The 17,817-nt window shown below is 44.6% G+C and overlaps 1 protein-coding gene and 1 long non-coding RNA gene across 2 annotated transcripts in view; both read left to right on the plus strand.

Moving 5' to 3' along the window:
• The window catches only part of gpr139 (G protein-coupled receptor 139), a 23,384-nt gene extending 11,130 nt beyond the window's left edge, over nt 1–12,254 (plus strand). The window contains exon 2 of the mRNA XM_088358268.1: nt 6,411–12,254. Coding sequence (XP_088214394.1) covers nt 6,411–7,390 — 980 coding nt within the window. The 3' untranslated portion in view covers nt 7,391–12,254. The remainder of the gene's footprint in view (nt 1–6,410) is intronic.
• Nucleotides 12,255–15,392: 3,138 nt separating this feature from the next.
• Nucleotides 15,393–17,044, plus strand: LOC148383160 (uncharacterized). The gene is made up of 2 exons (XR_015853447.1): nt 15,393–16,417; nt 16,543–17,044. It is a non-coding gene; the product is annotated as an uncharacterized LOC148383160 (long non-coding RNA).
• The last annotated feature ends 773 nt before the right edge of the window (nt 17,045–17,817 follow it).

Genomic DNA, 17,817 nt, shown 5'->3' on the forward strand with positions numbered 1-17,817 from the left:
GGTGATGTCCAAAGCTCCCATCCAGTTTCCTCCTGGAGAGCAGTCGTCGTTAATGCATTTGTGGGTCCTGCGACCTTGGATGTAACATGTGTAATTCACTCCAGCTGGTCTCTCCGTGTAGGCCACTTGTGGTATTGTTCATCCTCTAACAGTCACATTGAGATTTGCCCAGAAGTGTTCATCATAGGCACCGTCTACAAGTCCAGAGTGGGATGGGTCGGCATCACTGATTGTGACTGCTCGGCGTTGATATCCAACTCCTCCCATGGATGCCATACATTTCGCTTCAGTGACATTCATTGCTCTGGCCTCCAAGCGACCTAGTGTGGAGGAAGAGGGGAGTTTCGAATACACATAACACCCCTCCTGTCGTGGCTGGCCCAGTTCCTTCTTTTGACGACCTCGATGTAGACCCAGTCTCCTGGATTGATGGGGTTGTCGACCTGTGAGGAGGAAAGATCAAGCGGCAGTAAATTTGTCTTTGACACAGTTTGAGCGTCCTGATCATATAATCTGCCAAGGACTGCTCTTCATCTGTTGTTTGCAACTCCCGTAGTCAATGGTCGTGCCCATTTAACTGGCAAATAGGAGTGTTTGCGGGAAGAGTTTGAAAACCTCCTAATTATTCCCTTTAACCAAAAACTATTTATGACAGGGGCGCTCCCATTTATTGCCTCCTGGTTTAAAAAAAAATAATAATTGTCTTACCCATGCCTTCTTTCTCCTCACACACTTGCACCCACACAGGGCGTGCGCACACACACACACACACACACACACACACACACACACACACACACACACACACACACACACACACACACACACACACACACACACACACACACACACACACACACACACACACACACACACACACACACACACACACACAAACAAAGGGATTCTAATCCATCTCTCATGTAGCTTCTTTTGATAGAATCTCCTATCGGTAACTGTATAGCAGACGTTTTAGCATATAATCCCATACTCTGCTATCTCGCTTCTACTTTTTCATGCCGGTGCAGTCGTAGGTGGCCCCTATTGCAGTCATTGTCTTGTTAACTGTCGCCTTGTGACTCCTATGCATGATTGTGTGAATGTCAAAAATTGGGCGTACCTAACCTCCACTGTGGTACAAAAAACCTTACTATTGTATTGAGTAGGTACATTGAGCAACCTAGCTTCCTCCTGACTGCCAAATGTCCTGTTCTAAAATTTATATAACTCGACCTCTACGTCTTAAGCTTGATGAGCAAAATATCAGATCTTACTCTTGTTTCCTACCGTTTTAGCCTATTTGTTTTATCCATATCCGTTCAATCTCTGATTATAATGCTTTCCTCAGTAGCCCTACGTATTTTTCAAATTTTTATTTATTTATTTATCAAATCTCCTCAGTTCTGTCAAACTCAGTGCACAATGAACCTCCCTTCCACTTTGAACCAAGCTTCACCAAATTTGGTAACGCCGTAGCAAGGAGTGCGATTTGGTTGTCGGACACTCCAAGTCCATATCTTTTTGCCGCACTTCACCCTCTCAAGTTGGTGTTCTTTTGTTGTTGCTTCAGAGCGACCCCATCAATCACTCTTGAATGAGTCCATTGTTCAAATGAGTCAATTTTCATCATTGTGAGTTCCTCCGCTTTTCACTGTCTTTTCTCGTCCCCGAGGATGTTGTCTGTCCTCCGGAGTGTACTTGTCTCCCTCCAAGCACAACAGTAGTCTTTTCTTGTCCTTCGCCAAAGGTCAAAGGTGCTTCAGAGCCAGGCACCATTTTGTGGTTGTTCACGGCTGCAGGCGAAGACTCGGATTGGGTTTCAGGGACCCTGACACTGAGAATGACAGGCTGGGACGTCAAACTTGTAAGACTATCTCCAAATGTAGCTGCTTCCATCAATTTGCTGGTAACATTTATTTACCAAACTTCAAATTCTCCTAATAACAGCGGTCTCGTTTTTATATTGTAAATCCTGCAACTCATCCTATTTTTTGAGCTACATTTTATCTATAGTTCCAATTTAATCGGACAGTATGTTGTCTTCAGTATCATTATTGAAAATCAACTCATCGAGGTCTGCTTTCCACATCAAGCCCTGATCTGTATGTCTTGACCTCTCACATGTTATTGTCATGCTTGCTCAAAAATGTGACTTAAAGTATGGTGCTGTGAATTCTCAATCTCCCCAATGAAATTGGATCCCACCTCGTACTTCTTATCGTTCTCATGTTCCTGTTAGCCTGCAATTGTCCAAATCAAAAATGTTTTCCTTTAACTGTCTTTCTTTTGAACCTCTAAATCTCTCGTGTTGCTAACCTATCTACACCAGAACAAAAAAATTACCACAGTATAACACCAAATGTATTCGAAAATTCATTGTCATAAAGTGTTGTATTATTACTATCTTCCACTATCTGTCCTACTCACTCCCTCCTTTTGAGGCTTGGCAACGCCCATGCCTCACACCTTGACAAACTTTTTGGGAGAATGCGTTCTTTACTACATACGATTCCATCATCATTTAATTTGACTTTCTTTCCAAACCGCTTCTCAATTTCTCAGTTCACACATCTTCTACATGTGTTACTGGTTCTCCAGTTTTTTTTTCTAGTTAATTATCAATCCAAAAGCTACGTGTTTCTTTCTAACATTCAACCTGCTCAAAATTACTCTTTCATCAAAGTCGCTCTACTAATTTTCTATAGTAGTCGCCAACGACTTCAACCATTCAACCTCTCATTCAGGCAATCATTCATCAATGCTCATTATATGCATCTCACACAGTCTCCAAAAAGGAGTCATAGTATCACATTGGTCCCAATTCATCCAAGCTCACCACACAACATTCATATATCATTTTCAACTCAGGTTTCCTGGTAGAACAATCCACCAGTCCAAAAAAAACTTAACTGAAACAAACAACTGGCAAATTAATCTGAATTTTTTCTTTATTTTTAAATTTGAAGAACTCAATCTCTCAGATTTAGCTTGCATTTAGAATTTTGTATCATCTTATAACACAACCAATCAATTATTCCTATTAAATGTAGCATTGCAAAATCTTAAATTCACAATTTAGCTTCTTCCAATTCCTGAAAGCATGTTCTGTCGTTTTTTTTTCTTCGAATTTCTCATGTGGGCTCGACACTTAACATGCACTAGTGTGGATTAGTTTCTGCTCGCAAACAGACTTCTCTCTTTTCCTCTCATTTTTATCTGTCAAAATTGTTTCTGTTCTGCGGTGTAAATTGAATAGACAACAGTCTAGCAAATTTCTTTATACTAAAAGTTTAGCCAATCTTCATCAATTTGGGACTTTAACTTTAACACATACGCACACACATGCACAGCTCTCGCGTGCGGAAGGTAGTTCTCAGCAACAATGATTCGTCACAGGCTGGCCATTTCCTGTGGTCGATCATGAGCTGGTCCCTCCCATGCACACGAGGACAGCACATTCTAATTTTATTTATTTATCTTCTAGAAGCAAGTTGCATTTCTTTACCACTTGATTTGCATATTTTAACTTTAGTGTAACACAAATTGATCTCTAGTCATTTGTAATTTGCCACATTATTATTATTATTATTATTATTATTATTAAACTCCTCTTGCCCCTCGCTTGAGCCGCGGCTTGAGCTACGGCCTTGCACCCGCTCACAGGGGCCTTATTGTCTCCTGGTCTGACGAACACTTGTGACCTCATCAGTTTTCATCTTTCTAGCTTTTGTCTCTTGAATTCGTTCTCATCTCTTTGTGAAGATTTCAACCACACTCTTGGACTTCTACCACTTCTTCCACATTTCAAATGTTCTTGTACTCCATACAATTTCTTCCACTTCAGCATGTATTGCATACAATTAAGAAATCTACTTGCCATGAACTTCTCATCTCAAAGAAGAGCAGAGCAAGAGATTTACCGTTCTTATTTCCCATCTTAATTTCAGTAGTTTAAGGTTTTACAATTTTTTTTCCAAATTTTTTTTTCTTTGAGGATCCTCAATGCAGGTTTAAATTGACCTTTCAACAGATTACTAGCCTGTATAAACGCTAGAACTGCTTTTTAGTCAATTTATCCTACCAGTCACACACTCAATCACACTAACTCCAGCGCTTTTTTAGGCCTATCCAGGGATGGGTGTAAAACCCTCCCAAACAGCTTTCAACAAATTACTAGCCTGTATTAATGCCGTGGATCAATGCTAGAACTGCTATTTAGTCAATTTATCCTACCAGTCACACACTCAATCACACAAGTTATCCCTGCCTACGCGAAGTCCTCCTTTTAAAAAAAAGGAGCTGCTTCATCCAGTGAGGGGACTCTCCAACACCCCCCACCTTCCCTGGGAACTAAAGACAACAGTCCTTGTCCCCAGCCCTGCCAACGCGAAGTCCTCCTTTTTTTTTTTTAAAAAAAAAAGGAGCTGCTTCATCCAGTGAGGGGACTCTACAACACCCCCCACCTTCCCTGGGAACTGAAGACAAAAGTCCTTGTCCCCAGCCCTGCCAACGCGAAGTTGTACTCTTTAGAACAGTGGTCGTCAAATAATGATCCACGGAGGTACTGAGATTTTAAAACAGTTTGAGAACCACTGCTCCAAAAGAGACACCTCATCCAGAGGGGGACTCTACAACACCCTCTCCTTCCACAAAACTTACTTTTTCCTGTGCACTTCCACCTTTTTACGCGTTTCACAAACAACAACACAATCACACAACTTCAGGCCTTTAACTTACTTGTCCCCTGGTTCGTTGCACTGCCGGGTCCCGTCAATCCACCTCTGTCAGACGAAGTCAGACCTAAGATGCTGGCCCAGCGAAGAATTCTCTTCCCAGGACTTTCTTTTCCAGGTCCTCCAATGGGACGCTGGCTTGTCGACAATGCAGCACGTCCTCCTTCGTCAGCCAGATAGCGGGTATGATGGATCCCGGGTTTCGGCACCAAAATGTTAGAGATTTGTTCACTCCAACTTATTTTGCAAGAACCACACGGGAGACAAGTAAGTCCTTTTGGACACCTGTAGGTGGAGAGTCCATTCGTCGCTGTGCGTGGAGCGATGTTCGAATAGAGCTCTGGACTTTCCTTCCTGCAAGAGGATATTTATTAAGAGAAACAGAGTGGGGGTATGAGTGGGCTGAATAGAAAGCCCATGTCCTCTAGTCTAAACATCTCAGGGGATGTTTTACGATCTTGTGATAAGGAGGACAAGGTAAGGTATTTATTACCTGTTGCATTCCAACATAATCCTATGATAAAGATAACCTGGAAAACCCTAACAGATACTCAAGACATATTGCAGCATTTTTTGAAGAACATATCCTTCTGAAGCCTCAGAGCAAAAGTTATTATTTCCATTTCCATAAAAAAATGCCTATCCATTCCTTTATGCTCGGCTGCTCAACTTTCAGCCATTTCCATGTTGTGATCTTTCATAAATATCCGGACTCGAGATTTATCCTGAGAAGATTCATGTTCTAATTGGAATGCACAAAAACACACAGATTCCATTTGGAAAGGAATATCCCTTTGGAAGACCTTTTGTAATTTCCTATGGACCTCCCCCCAGAATGGACGCAGTGATGCGCATGACCGGAATACATGCAAGGGATTCGCCTCTTGGTGAATGTGAAATTCGATTAGCCCTCTCTTCAAATGAAAATATTAATTTCATTTTAGAAAAACAATAACTTTATGACATGTCAGGGCTTCCAAAACAAACAAGGCGATCATTTGCTGCACATCAAGTTATTGCAGCCGGCCATAAATCTTGCAAGGGATTTGTCTCTACCCGGCTGGCAAAAAAAGAGGGAAGACTGCCCAGTGATGGCAGCATGTCCTTGAGCATATGTAGCCTGTTCTCTCTTTAAACCAAGCTGCCTATTGTTAGAATAGGCCTCTTTGGCACATGTGATGAGCTAGGTAGCTTGAGCTATGCCATTATATCGCTGTAAACCTTCTCTTGCTTTATTAGCTTTCTCTTCTCTATGACACTCTTTGTACATATGTAGAAGTCGCTCTCAGTTAAGACTACATGGTCACACATTATCACACAAGCTAGGCAGAGTCGCCTCCTTGCAGGAAGGCAGCCCAGAGTAGTATAAGAGCAGGAACCTTGGCGCTGAGAGTTAGACCTTCTTCTGCATCTCGCAGAAAGGGCTCCACAGCTGTGCATCGATCATTCTGGCATATATTAAATAGTTAAACTGTGAAGGCTGCCTCTTGGTAATTACTGTTGGCATATCGAGCATTAAAGATAAAGAACTGGGAACGAATCTAACACTACTAACACCCTGAATTGTGTCTTTCTTTTTTCCTACCCCTCATCTTCATTTTCCAATCACCTCTTCATCCTCTATGGTTATTCTCTGGACTAACCGGTCATCATCATCATGAAACCCCCCTTCTCCAGCCAACATCCTGACAGTGGTCATCTTGTCCCAGCTGGTGCTGCGTCGTCAGAAGTCGTCGTACAATTATCTCTTGGCGTTGGCGGCCGCCGACATCACGGTCCTCCTCCTCATTGTTTTTGTGGACTTCATCCTGGAAGACTTTATTCTGGCTACGCCACTGCCGCCGTCGCTCAACAGCGCAGTGCAGGTGTTGGAATTCTGCTCCATCCATACATCCATCTGGATCACTGTGCCCCTCACTGTCGACCGCTACATTGCTGTTTGCCACCCGCTGCGCTACCACACTGTCTCCTACCCGGCACGCACGCGCAGGGTGATATTGGCTGTCTACCTCGGGTGCCTGCTCTCGGCCGCTCCATACTACTGGTGGCCCGAGCTGTGGCACGGCTCGCTCGCTGCGGCCGATGGGGGCGGCCCGGAGCGTAGCGGTCCAAGTGTCGCTCAGCACGTCCTGGTGTGGGCCCACTGTGCCACCATCTACCTCCTCCCCTGTGCTGTCTTTTTCAGCCTCAACGCTGTCATAGTGAGCAAGCTGCGCCGCCGCCGCAGCTGCTTCCGCATGCGCGGCTACTCCACCGGCAAGACCACGGCCATCCTGCTGGCCATCACCTCTGTTTTTGCCGTGCTCTGGGCGCCCCGCACCTTCCTGATCCTCTACCACTTCTACTCGCCCCCGCCGGCCTCGCTGGATGCCGGGCGCCTGCTGCATGCATTGACCGACTTTGCCAACATGCTGGCGTTGCTCAACACGGGCGTCAACTTCTTCCTCTACTGCTTTATCAGCAAGCGTTTCCGGGCCATGGCGGCCAACGTGCTGCACGCGCTGCTCCGCTGCCGCAAGCAGCCGCAGCCATTCTACGCCAGCCACAATTTCTCCATCACCAGCAGTCCATGGATTTCACCGGCCAACTCCCACTGCATCAAAATGTTGGTGTACCAGTACGACAAAAATGGAAAGCCTATTTGCATTTCCTCCTGAGGGCTCAGGGGAGGGTGCTTCGGGGCTTTTGTCTCACTCTTGCCTGCACAGGACGCTTTGGGAAAAGGTCAGCTTACACGGCAGGAACGGCAGTGACGCTTGAGCTAGCTATGAGCCAAAACAAAACGTCTAGACAAAATAGCTTGTGTTTGAAGCAACGATGTTGGAACCGGCATCTCATTGCAAAAAAATATGTACATTCTCCAGACTCTTGACCTTGTCATCGCTCTAGATCACGGACCGATATCCCATGCACGTGAATCGTAGCGGCACCATGGAGGCTTGGCCGCAATGAGTTCGCCGGTCGGTGCTCTATGCCAGGAGTCCCCAATCCCCGGTACCGGTCCGTGGGTCACTTGGTACCGGGCCGCCAAGCCGTACAGGAAAAAAAATGTTTTTCTTTTTTTTTTTATCGACGATCAATTCATTCTGGTCAAGACGCTTGTCCCGGTCACGTGATATGTTTTCCGAGGCGAGCCTGCAAAAAATGAGCAAGAATTTATTTAGAAAAATATAAAAAAAAAATATTAAAAAAAGTCGCTGTGTCCCTTGACACAAGACGCTCGTCTCGGTCACATGACATGTCACCCCAGTCGAGCCCGCGAGGCAAGCAAAAATGAGTTTGAAAAGCTTCTTCGGAAAGGGAAAAAAGCCCAATGAGGAGACTGAAGAAGAAGAGGCTACCACTTCTAAGAAAAGGAAAGCTGCATTTAAAAGAACATTTCTGGAGTCGCACTTAAAATATCGATTTATCGCCACAGGTGACTCTGAGGTGCCAAGCGCACTCGGTATATGTGGTGACACGAAATGAGCTCAGTGCTCCCACTACAACGTATACTTGTTTTTATGCCAATCATAACATTTTATTTCATCGTATTTATATATTTATTATACATGTATTATTTATTTATATAAATTTATTATTTATTTATATAAAGGCCGGTCCGCAAAAATATTTCTGAGCGTAACCGGTCCGTGGCGCAAAAAAGGTTGGGGACCACTGCTCTATGCGACTACCAACACTCACTACTTTATGCGCCAGAACGTTGCAGTTGGCCCGATCCGGGATTCCGGCGCTGCCCCCAAATCAAGTAAATTTTATTTTATAGCTCTTAAAAACAAACATGGCCACAGTAGACAATTATTCTTGGCATCCCCTGATCAGAACTCTGTCTAGACGTTATCCTAAAACAAGGACCGTATTTTTCGGAGTATAAATCGCTCCGGAGTATAGGTCGCACCAGCCATAAAATGCTTAATAAAGAAGAAAAAAACGTAAATAAGACGCACCGGAGTATAAGTCTTATTTTTGGGGGAAATTTATTTGACAAAATCCAACACCAAGAACAGACATGAATAGGCAACAACAGGCTGAATGGTACGGTATGCTAACGTTACATAAACACATGAATGGGAAACTGAGAACTTGCCTGACGTAACATATTAAGAGTTATTCACATAACTAAAGCATAAATAACATGCTAACAAGTTTATCGAACCATCCACGCCACTCCAAATCATTAACTCCTACTAAATCTTCATCCTCTGTTTCACTTATAAACAACTCCGCTAACCCCGGAAGTACAAGATGCTTCCTTTTTTACGTGGCTTACTTCAGACTATCATCAGTTGCAGTTCCAATTATCCCACAGGCCTCGAGCACCCTCATGTGATTTAGTGTGAAAATAACATGTGAAGTGATATAATAATGCGTTAATAATTTCACATATAAGTCGCTCCTGAGTATAAGTCGCACCCCCAGCCAAACCATTTAAAAAAAAAAAAAACAGCGACTTACAGTCCGGAAAATATGGTAGTTTGAACATGCGGAAGATTTACCTGTTTTTTTTTTTTTTTTTGTCTGGTGCTTGCTCCGGAAGTTCGACACAGTTGCAGCAACTCGGCATATCGCGGCTCCAAGATGTATTCACGCTAGACCGTTTACTGTCCATGTTCAGTGGTATGGCTGTGAAGCTAGTTATTATCGTTTACATTATGAAGAAGAGGAAATTTCTGCCATTAGTGGATAGTTCTCTGTGAACTGATAATGGCCATGGATGATTTCCCGTCAGCCATTACCCGGGCGAATGTAATCAAACGTTTCTTCAAGCCTTTATTGGGACAAGAAAAATGCCTTGTGTCCCACTAAGTCAGTTTGCTACATATTTTGTCATCTAGCAAATCCACCAAGCAGCTCTGAGGTTTGCCGTTCGTTTCTCGGGCTCCCTCTGTAGGGTGGGGCTTGTATTCACAACCCCTCCCTGCTAGATCAAGAAGTGACTTTGGTCTCTGCTCATCCATCCCACTGGCAGGTGAAGTTTGCATCTCGTGTGGCAAACGCGTCGAAATTGCAAATGGCTCCCGCAGACACCTTCAGTCCCTTCAGTAATCCGTCCAACAGTCGCCAGCTGTGTCCCTACCCGCCCGGAGGGATGAGACGCATCCGTCCAACGGACAAAAAAACGCAACACTGACGAGTGTTTGATGCGATGTGGGCTTATTTGAGTTGTAGCCTTCCCCAGCAAGCGTCCGGCATACATACATGATGCCTGCTTCTCAAGTCATTGCGCAAAAGAAGCAAACCTTGCTGCAACTCGTAATTATTTGCTGAACTGTGAATAGTGACTGCATGTCAGCGTCATGGTGTGTGACACCGCTTGTTGGTGACCGACATTTTATGGCTATTCTGAAATGCCTTGAGTGTTTTGTCCTGGAAAAACTAGGACAACGCTGTTTCTTCGAACGGCCACGTAAGACGTGGGGAAGGTGTGCTCGCACGTCTCTGTCTTGGCCGAATTATGAAGGATGGAATGTACTCGTTTGACTCACTAAGATGACATGTGGGCGGAACTCCATTTTGCCGTGTCTGGCAAGAGAGCAACATGTGGTCCTTGCGTCTCTTCCCATCATCGATAACCGCTCCCCTGTTTCTCGTCAGGTGCATGTCGGCATAGATGAGGAGCTCCAATCGCCAGACCAATCGCCATGTTTTTGTTCCACTCAAATTGATTTTCCTCCAAATTGCAAAGCGAAATGAGAGACTTTGGCTTGCCACCTGCTCCTCTCTCTCCTTGCTGCCGTTGTTGGAGGCTCTTTGCTCTTTGCATCCACTTGATGTCCAAGCCACCCGCGTAGACATCACTCTCAACTGTACTCTTTATCTGTCAACTGACAGCCCGCCCGCACAGTGAAAAATAGAAAACCAAGCAATGTTATTTCATGTTGGCAACTATTCGAATGTTTGTGACAAAATATCGTCTTTTCAGCTCCTCACGTGCTGTTCCTACTCACAAAATGAGCATTCGGGTTCTTGCCCTTAACATGAGCATTGCTGCTCCTGCGCAATCTCAGAGCAACAATTTGATTGCACCAAAGTTTAACATGAATGTGTGCAGCCAAGACAAACCGCTCTGAAATTAAGCCAAAAGACTGACAAATGTTTCAATGGAGGTGAATGTAGGCCAGGCCTTGATGTTGTTTTGGCCCACAACCAAAACAACCTCAGAACAACAACAACAACCACCACATGTTTTCTTTTGAACTTGAACATTTGGAGCTCACTTCACATTTCAAAGGATGACTTGGGCCTAGCGCCAGTACTGGAGAGAGACGCTGGACGGCCAGGCCTTCTGTTTGGCCCACAACTAAACCTCAGAACGGCAACAACCGCTTCACTTCACATTCAAAAGGTTGACTTGTGCTTAGCGCCTGTACTGGAGAGAAACGCAGGACTAGAAGAAAAACTATTTTTGAGCGAGTGCTTACGCCTCGCTGTCAGTGCGAAGCAGCGCGTCATCGCATTTCATTGAGCGCCAGGGAGCAGTTGAGTTTTGCGCTAATGATTCCACGGTCGATCATCAAACATTTAGGTCTTACGCACAAAGAAATGGATTTCTAAGCCAGAGGAGCGTACTGCGGTTCTGATGAAATTTGTAACAACACATGCTGCCATTCGTGCTGTTTGGGTGCACATGTGACATTTAGGCGAGGGGCTGTCTGCCGCTACCCGGGCCAACAGGGAACAAAACAGGCATGCTGAGAACCCATCCCCCCTCAGATGGGAGGGTGAATGCAAGGAGGAGGCCATACCAAGAAATAATGAGGGTGGAATGCACCATTGTGTTTTGTTGTGTTCTTTTCAATCAAATACCTAAAAGGCAGAAGAGTACAAATGCAAAGGCAGATGTCTCCAATTTTTGTTATTTATTTATTATTTATTTATTTGTCAATTTATTTATTAATTTATGTATTCATTCATTTATTTATTCAGTTATTCATTAATGTATTCATTCATTTATTTATTTATTCAGTTATTCATTCATTCTATTGATTGATTGTCGAGCAGAATTCTCCATAGTGGCAGCTGTGGTAGAGCATGTCACTTGATCTTTCAAGAGGCCTTCAGATTATTGTGCTCTGTGACAAGATTATTTCCCTGCTGTCTCCTCCTGCTGGACAGTGTGTTTTGTTTCTGGGTGTGAGTTAGAAGGAAGCTTTAAAGAGTGCCAGAGGAACATATCAAATCCAATGTGTATTTCTAGCAAAGGCAGACTATATAACGGCTAGAATGACAAACAGCACAGTATGGTAAAAACACATGTTTGTGAAACCTACAACTGATGTTATTTTCAGGTTGTGATTTTGTACTTAATGACATTTTTGAGAAGTGTTTTACCTCCTTCCATGATTGTGTTTAGTTAAAAATGGTTTTAGATTGTACAGGAGTGACTATAGGCTTGCATAATAAACTGTCTCCTGCTTCTGAATGTATTATTGACTTAAAGGTTATGTATTATCGTGACGTGGGAAAGTATGCTGAAAAGCCAATATTTTTATTGAAGAAATAAAGAGGTGTCTCTGAGAACTATGATGATTTTTTTCTTTTGTTGCATCAAATACTGACTCCTACACTCAAAGCACCTTTACAAATTACGCTTCTTAATCGTAGTTTATTCTTGTACCAATATAATCTAAGACAAGCATCCAGGGTCTTTTAGGACATTGACACAGGACGATTTTATTTTAGTGGATAGAAGCTGGCGTTTCAAAATTTTGGAGAATCTTGAAAAAAATGTAAGGACTCTCACAGGGATATTGGATGCCACACAAAAGCTTCTAAGTGAGCACATAAGCAATATGCAGGGAAAAAAATGGGGACAAAACACCATCAAAGTCAAAGTCAAAGTCAAAGTCAGCTTTATTGTCAATTTCTCCACATGCCAAAGACACACAAAGAAACCGAAATTTCGTTACCCCCTATCCCACGGTGACAAGACATGGCTCACAACAGACAAACAGTAAACAAGTATAACAAAAGCGTGCTGAATAAATAATGAATAAATAACACAACAATAAATAAATAAATAAATAATTAAGAGGATCACAAAAAGAAAAAAACAAAAAAGAGCAAGTGCGCGTACAGCAGACATTCCCGAAAATAGCGCAACAGTGCCGCACGCTACGCAGAAGGGGGTAGCGAGTTCAGGGCCCTAACAGCCTGGGGAAAGAAGCTGTCGGCGAGTCTGGTGGTGCGGGAGCGCAGGCTCCTGTACCTCTTCCCAGAGGGCAGAAGGTCAAACAAAGAGTGAGCCAGGTGACTCACATCTCTGGCAATCGAGGTTGCCTTGCGGGTGAGATGGGAGGTGTAAATGTCCTTCAGGGAGGGAAGCGAAGCACCAATAATCTTACCAGCCGTATTCACTATGCGCTGCAGGGCCTTCAAGTTCTGTTCAGTGCAGTTACCACCCCAGACAGCGATGCAACTGGTGAGGACGCTCTCAATGGTGCCACGGTAGAATGTAGATAGGACTGCCTGAGGAGCACATGCACGCCTGAGCTTCCGCAGGAAGTACAGGCGGCGCTGAGCTTTCTTTGCCAGTGGCGAGGTGTTCGCGGACCAGGAGAGGTCCTCACTGATGTGCACCCCCAGGAACTTGGTGCAGCTCACCCTCTCCACCACAGCACCGTCGATGATCAGCGGCAGGTGTGTTTTGTGACCCTTCCGGAAGTCAACAATGATTTCCTTGGTCTTACCGACGTTCAGCAGGAGGTTGTTGTCCCTGCACCACGTGGTCAGAAGGTCAACTTCCGACCTGTACCGAGTCTCGTCGCCCTTCGTGATGAGACCCACCAGAGTCGTGTCGTCAGCAAACTTCACTATGCGGTTGTCGCTGTAGGTCGCAGTGCAGTCATGCGTCAGCAGGGTGAAGAGCAATGGACTGAACACGCAGCCCAGGGGGGCCCCCATGCTCAGCGTGATGCTGGCGGAGATTTTGTCGCACGAGGACCAATGTTCATGCTGCTGCTCCATCCCGTTTGCGAAGCGGCTCTCGCCGCTGTACCCCGGGGTCGCCTGTAGGGTCTCAGGACTCTCAAACACATCGAAGGCTGATGACGAAGCTCCAAAGAGACGCGCGAACCGCTGATCAGCGTAGTCCAGCGACGGTAGCTGTAGCACCGGTGATAAGAGATCGCTCGCCCGCTCAGCTGTTTGTGACGTCGTGACGCTCGGTTCGGGTGTGGGCATCGGCAAGCTGTCAAACCCCTCAGGTGTCACCTCTGTTTTCTTAAAAATAAATAAAAAAAATCCGTTCAGGCTTCAATAGCTTCAAGACATATTTTTTTTCCATTAATGAGACATAAATCTAACCGTCATTGGGTTACGGTATAGAAATAAAAATCCTTTCTCAGCCTAATACAAAGAGAAAAGCTGATCCCTGTGGAATCCCACAATATTGCAGAGCAGGGGGTGACTTTGAGCTAAAAACTCAACAAATTTTTATTTATATTGCGAATTCATAACAGCTGCAGCTATAGCAAAGTGCTTTGCATCACTGTTCCACGTACCCAAATTCTCACATTATCCCTATGAACTAAATGATATCTCTTCTTGACCTATTCAAAAAGTCTCATAATCCACGTTTGAGCATTCACATACAATTACTCCCCCCAAAAAAGCGATTATCCTGTCTTTAATGTTAATTGTGTGAAGGCGATGGCCTTCACACATATGTTATTCTACACCATTCTCTATTAGTATCCACCTTCACACGATTGTTATTGCTGTCCTTTATTGTTAGTGTGAAGGTGAAGACCTTCACACTATTGTTATTGCTGTCCTTTATTATTATTATTAGTGTGAAGGTGAAGACCTTCACACTATTGTTATTTCTGTCCTTTATTATTATTATTAGTGTGAAGGTGAAGACCTTCACACTATTGTTATTGCTGTCCTTTATTAGTGTGTAATAATACAAACAGGTCGATGGCACGAGACGAGGACCAATGTTCATGCTGCTGCTCCATCCCGTTTGCGAAGCGGCTCTCGCCGCTGTACCCCGGGGTCGCCTGTAGGGTCTCAGGACTCTCAAACACATCGAAGGCTGATGACGAAGCTCCAAAGAGACGCGCGAACCGCTGATCAGCGTAGTCCAGCGACGGTAGCTGTAGCACCGGTGATAAGAGATCGCTCGCCCGCTCAGCTGTTTGTGACGTCGTGACGCTCGGTTCGGGTGTGGGCATCGGCAAGATGTCAAACCCCTCTGGTGCTAACCACGTTGTAGCAGCCGGTGATCTCGACCCCTCAGCCGGCGCGTCTGACCGTGGAGCTGCGATGAAAGCTATAAGGCCTGGCTTTGCGCTGTGCCAGAGTTGTCAGGGCTGGACCAGAGTGTGATCGTACAACACGGTACGGTTTGCACACCTCTGGAAAGCTTTTCTCCCGGCCCGTTCTCCACAGGTGCAAAACTTGGTAAAAGTCGTCTGGCGGGTCTTTTTTGAGCCATCTTCTTTCTTTGACGTGTGGAGCGGTCTCTTGGTGGTAGGTGTGAAGGATGAGCCCGAAAGCCCTTTCTTATACATTTCAGATAGGTATGTTAATGACTACAGCCCCACCTTTCTGTGACAGGAGGTAAAAAAAAAAAAAAAAAAAGGGGGCTAGGAAAGTTTGTACTGAAGAGGTGTGAGGAGGGCAAGGGTGGGGGGGAGTTTAAAGTTATTTTTTAGTAAGGGTTAATCTAAAGTCAGTTTACGTTTTACTCCTTTGATGTTTGTCCAGACACAGCTAGATAGAAAAAGAGTCCCGTAATACTGACACCAAATGCTTGCATTCGTTTATACCATTCTGTTAATGGTACATTCACTATTGTTTGAAAAACTCCACATTCGCTATTAAACACTTCTAGCGTCAGATACAGTAGATCGATCAGCTCTCTATCTTCTGTCCCATCAACAGTTTGAGGAGAAACTTTAAGCCGGAAAAAACATCTTCCGCTGGCTGTAATTCTTGAAACCCATGTTACATTCAGCTCACCTTCTAATCTGTATCCATCGAGATATTCAGTCAAAACCTCGGGTGGGAGTTAATTTAAAACACCCCAGTCATTTGAGTTCAATGAACCATACGTGCCGGCTGGCTCACAGTCGTTGTTTGGTCCAGAGCCCCCTTGGTTTTTCATGAAGAAAGATAGCTCGCCGACCTCATAAAAAAAATTAAGTCCCCACAGAGTCTCCGGTGTTAGATACCAGTTCTGCTCAAGTTTTTCTGGAGGAGGCTGTTGCATACGCTTTAGATACATATGTTTCTTCCTAGGTGCGTCTAACAAGCCATCAGGACTCTTACGGCCAATATGAATACTGACCGGTGTTTCCGCTATCATGATTTGAGCTTCAGGTTTGCAGTTTAACACCAAAGCTTTAGCTTAGCTCTTTTCTGTGAACTAGCCGCTTGATACTCTGCCGTAATATAGCTGCAACAGGTCCACCCCCTCTCTCAAACCACACCTCTGTGGATCACGTGTTTTTAGTCAGGACATGTTTTTAACTTAGGCAACTTTCATAAAAACTAAACAAATTGTAACATACGAAATATGCTGGAGGCATATCAAATATACTGAAATAAGGAATTCAGAGGCCTCCAAAATGTCTCCCTCCAAAATTAAATGATCCCATCAGCCAGTCTCTTTCTTTCAGATAACTTCGTCACCATATTGACGACGCTTTAATGACTCGAACTCAGCTCAAACTATTGTATGTTAAACTTTCTCCTTCAGATGTCTTTTTCAACAAAGTTACATGCAGACAACTCTGAGCCAATAATGTTGACTCTCATGACTCAAGTATATATATTATATATGTTTACCATATACACGCAGCGGCCACTCTCTGGCCTGCTCTTCCTCCCCCGGTTGGACTGCGTCGTGAGCTTGGACTGCTCTGTCCTGGAGCATTGTTGGGATGCGTCGGCAGCGGGTCTGCGAGGGGCCAGCGCGGAGACGTCGGGCCAGGCTTGCGGCCAACCCAGCTCGCCCAGCCGTGCCTTCCATTCTCCTGGCGTATGTTCGTTCGCGGGACGACAAGATGGGTTGCGTTCGCCTGATAGGATCCACAAACCGGACAGTGCGTGCCTGCTGTGTGCTCGTGTTCACAGTGGCCTGGTTGACTGTCATCTTTCCGGACTCTGCTGTGCATCGTGAGCGGCTAGCGTGCTATCACTCTTATTGTTCATCTTCTTGTTTTATTTTTCCTGTGTTGTTTACTTGTATGTGCGTTGTGAACTCTGTCTTGTCACCCTGGGATAGTGAGAGACGTAATTTCGATCTCTTTGTGTGTCTTGACATGCGGAGGAATTGACAATAAAGGAGACTTTGACTTTGACTTTGTCTTTGACTTTGAAGTAGCGGTGGCCCCACAAGCTATTGTATGTCAAATAAGATGCCTTTTTCAACAAAGTTACACAGACAACTCGGAGGCCCCACAAGCTATTTAGGCTCAAATTAGATGCAACAACACCTTGACTATCTCCTTCAGATGCCTTTTTTTCAACAAAACTCCCCCCTTGACCCCCATTTTTTCAACAAAACTCCTCCCTTGACCCTAGACGCACTGGTTGATAGCAAATCTAGCTCAGGTGTATCACTTCTCTGGTTTGTTTCACAAACATACAGGCCCTATACATGCCCATGCATGTCCCCAAAATGGCGCCAGCAAACCAAAATGGCGACAGCCAAAGATGGCGCCGTCTCGACAGGCGCTATCTTGGCGCCCGCCAGACTGGCGCACATGCCCCCCCCCGCAATCCAAAATGGCGCTGATTTATGGCGCAATAAAAGGCCAAAAAATTTTATGACCCCTACCTCATGTACATACAATAGACATCAAGGGTAGGTACATTGTTCATTTTGATGGAGGAGAGTCATTTCACCCGGGTAAATCTCTGTGAATCTAAAATCATATATATTTCAAGAAAAATAAAAAGTATACAACCAAGAAGAAATATAACACGTGACACGGAAGGGTGTGGTTTTTGGAATTAAGGGGGAGGTATCGAATCATTGTGAATATATTCTCTGCAAAGAGGACTGAATCTACGTTTGGTGAACAACTGTTTTCTTTGAAATATGATTGCGGAGACACGTTACCATTCATAT

The sequence above is a fragment of the Syngnathus floridae genome, chromosome 17 (genome assembly GCF_059516105.1).
Source record: "Syngnathus floridae isolate MCC-2025c chromosome 17, RoL_Sflo_1.0, whole genome shotgun sequence".
In the NCBI taxonomy this organism is placed as follows: Eukaryota; Metazoa; Chordata; class Actinopteri; order Syngnathiformes; family Syngnathidae; genus Syngnathus; species Syngnathus floridae.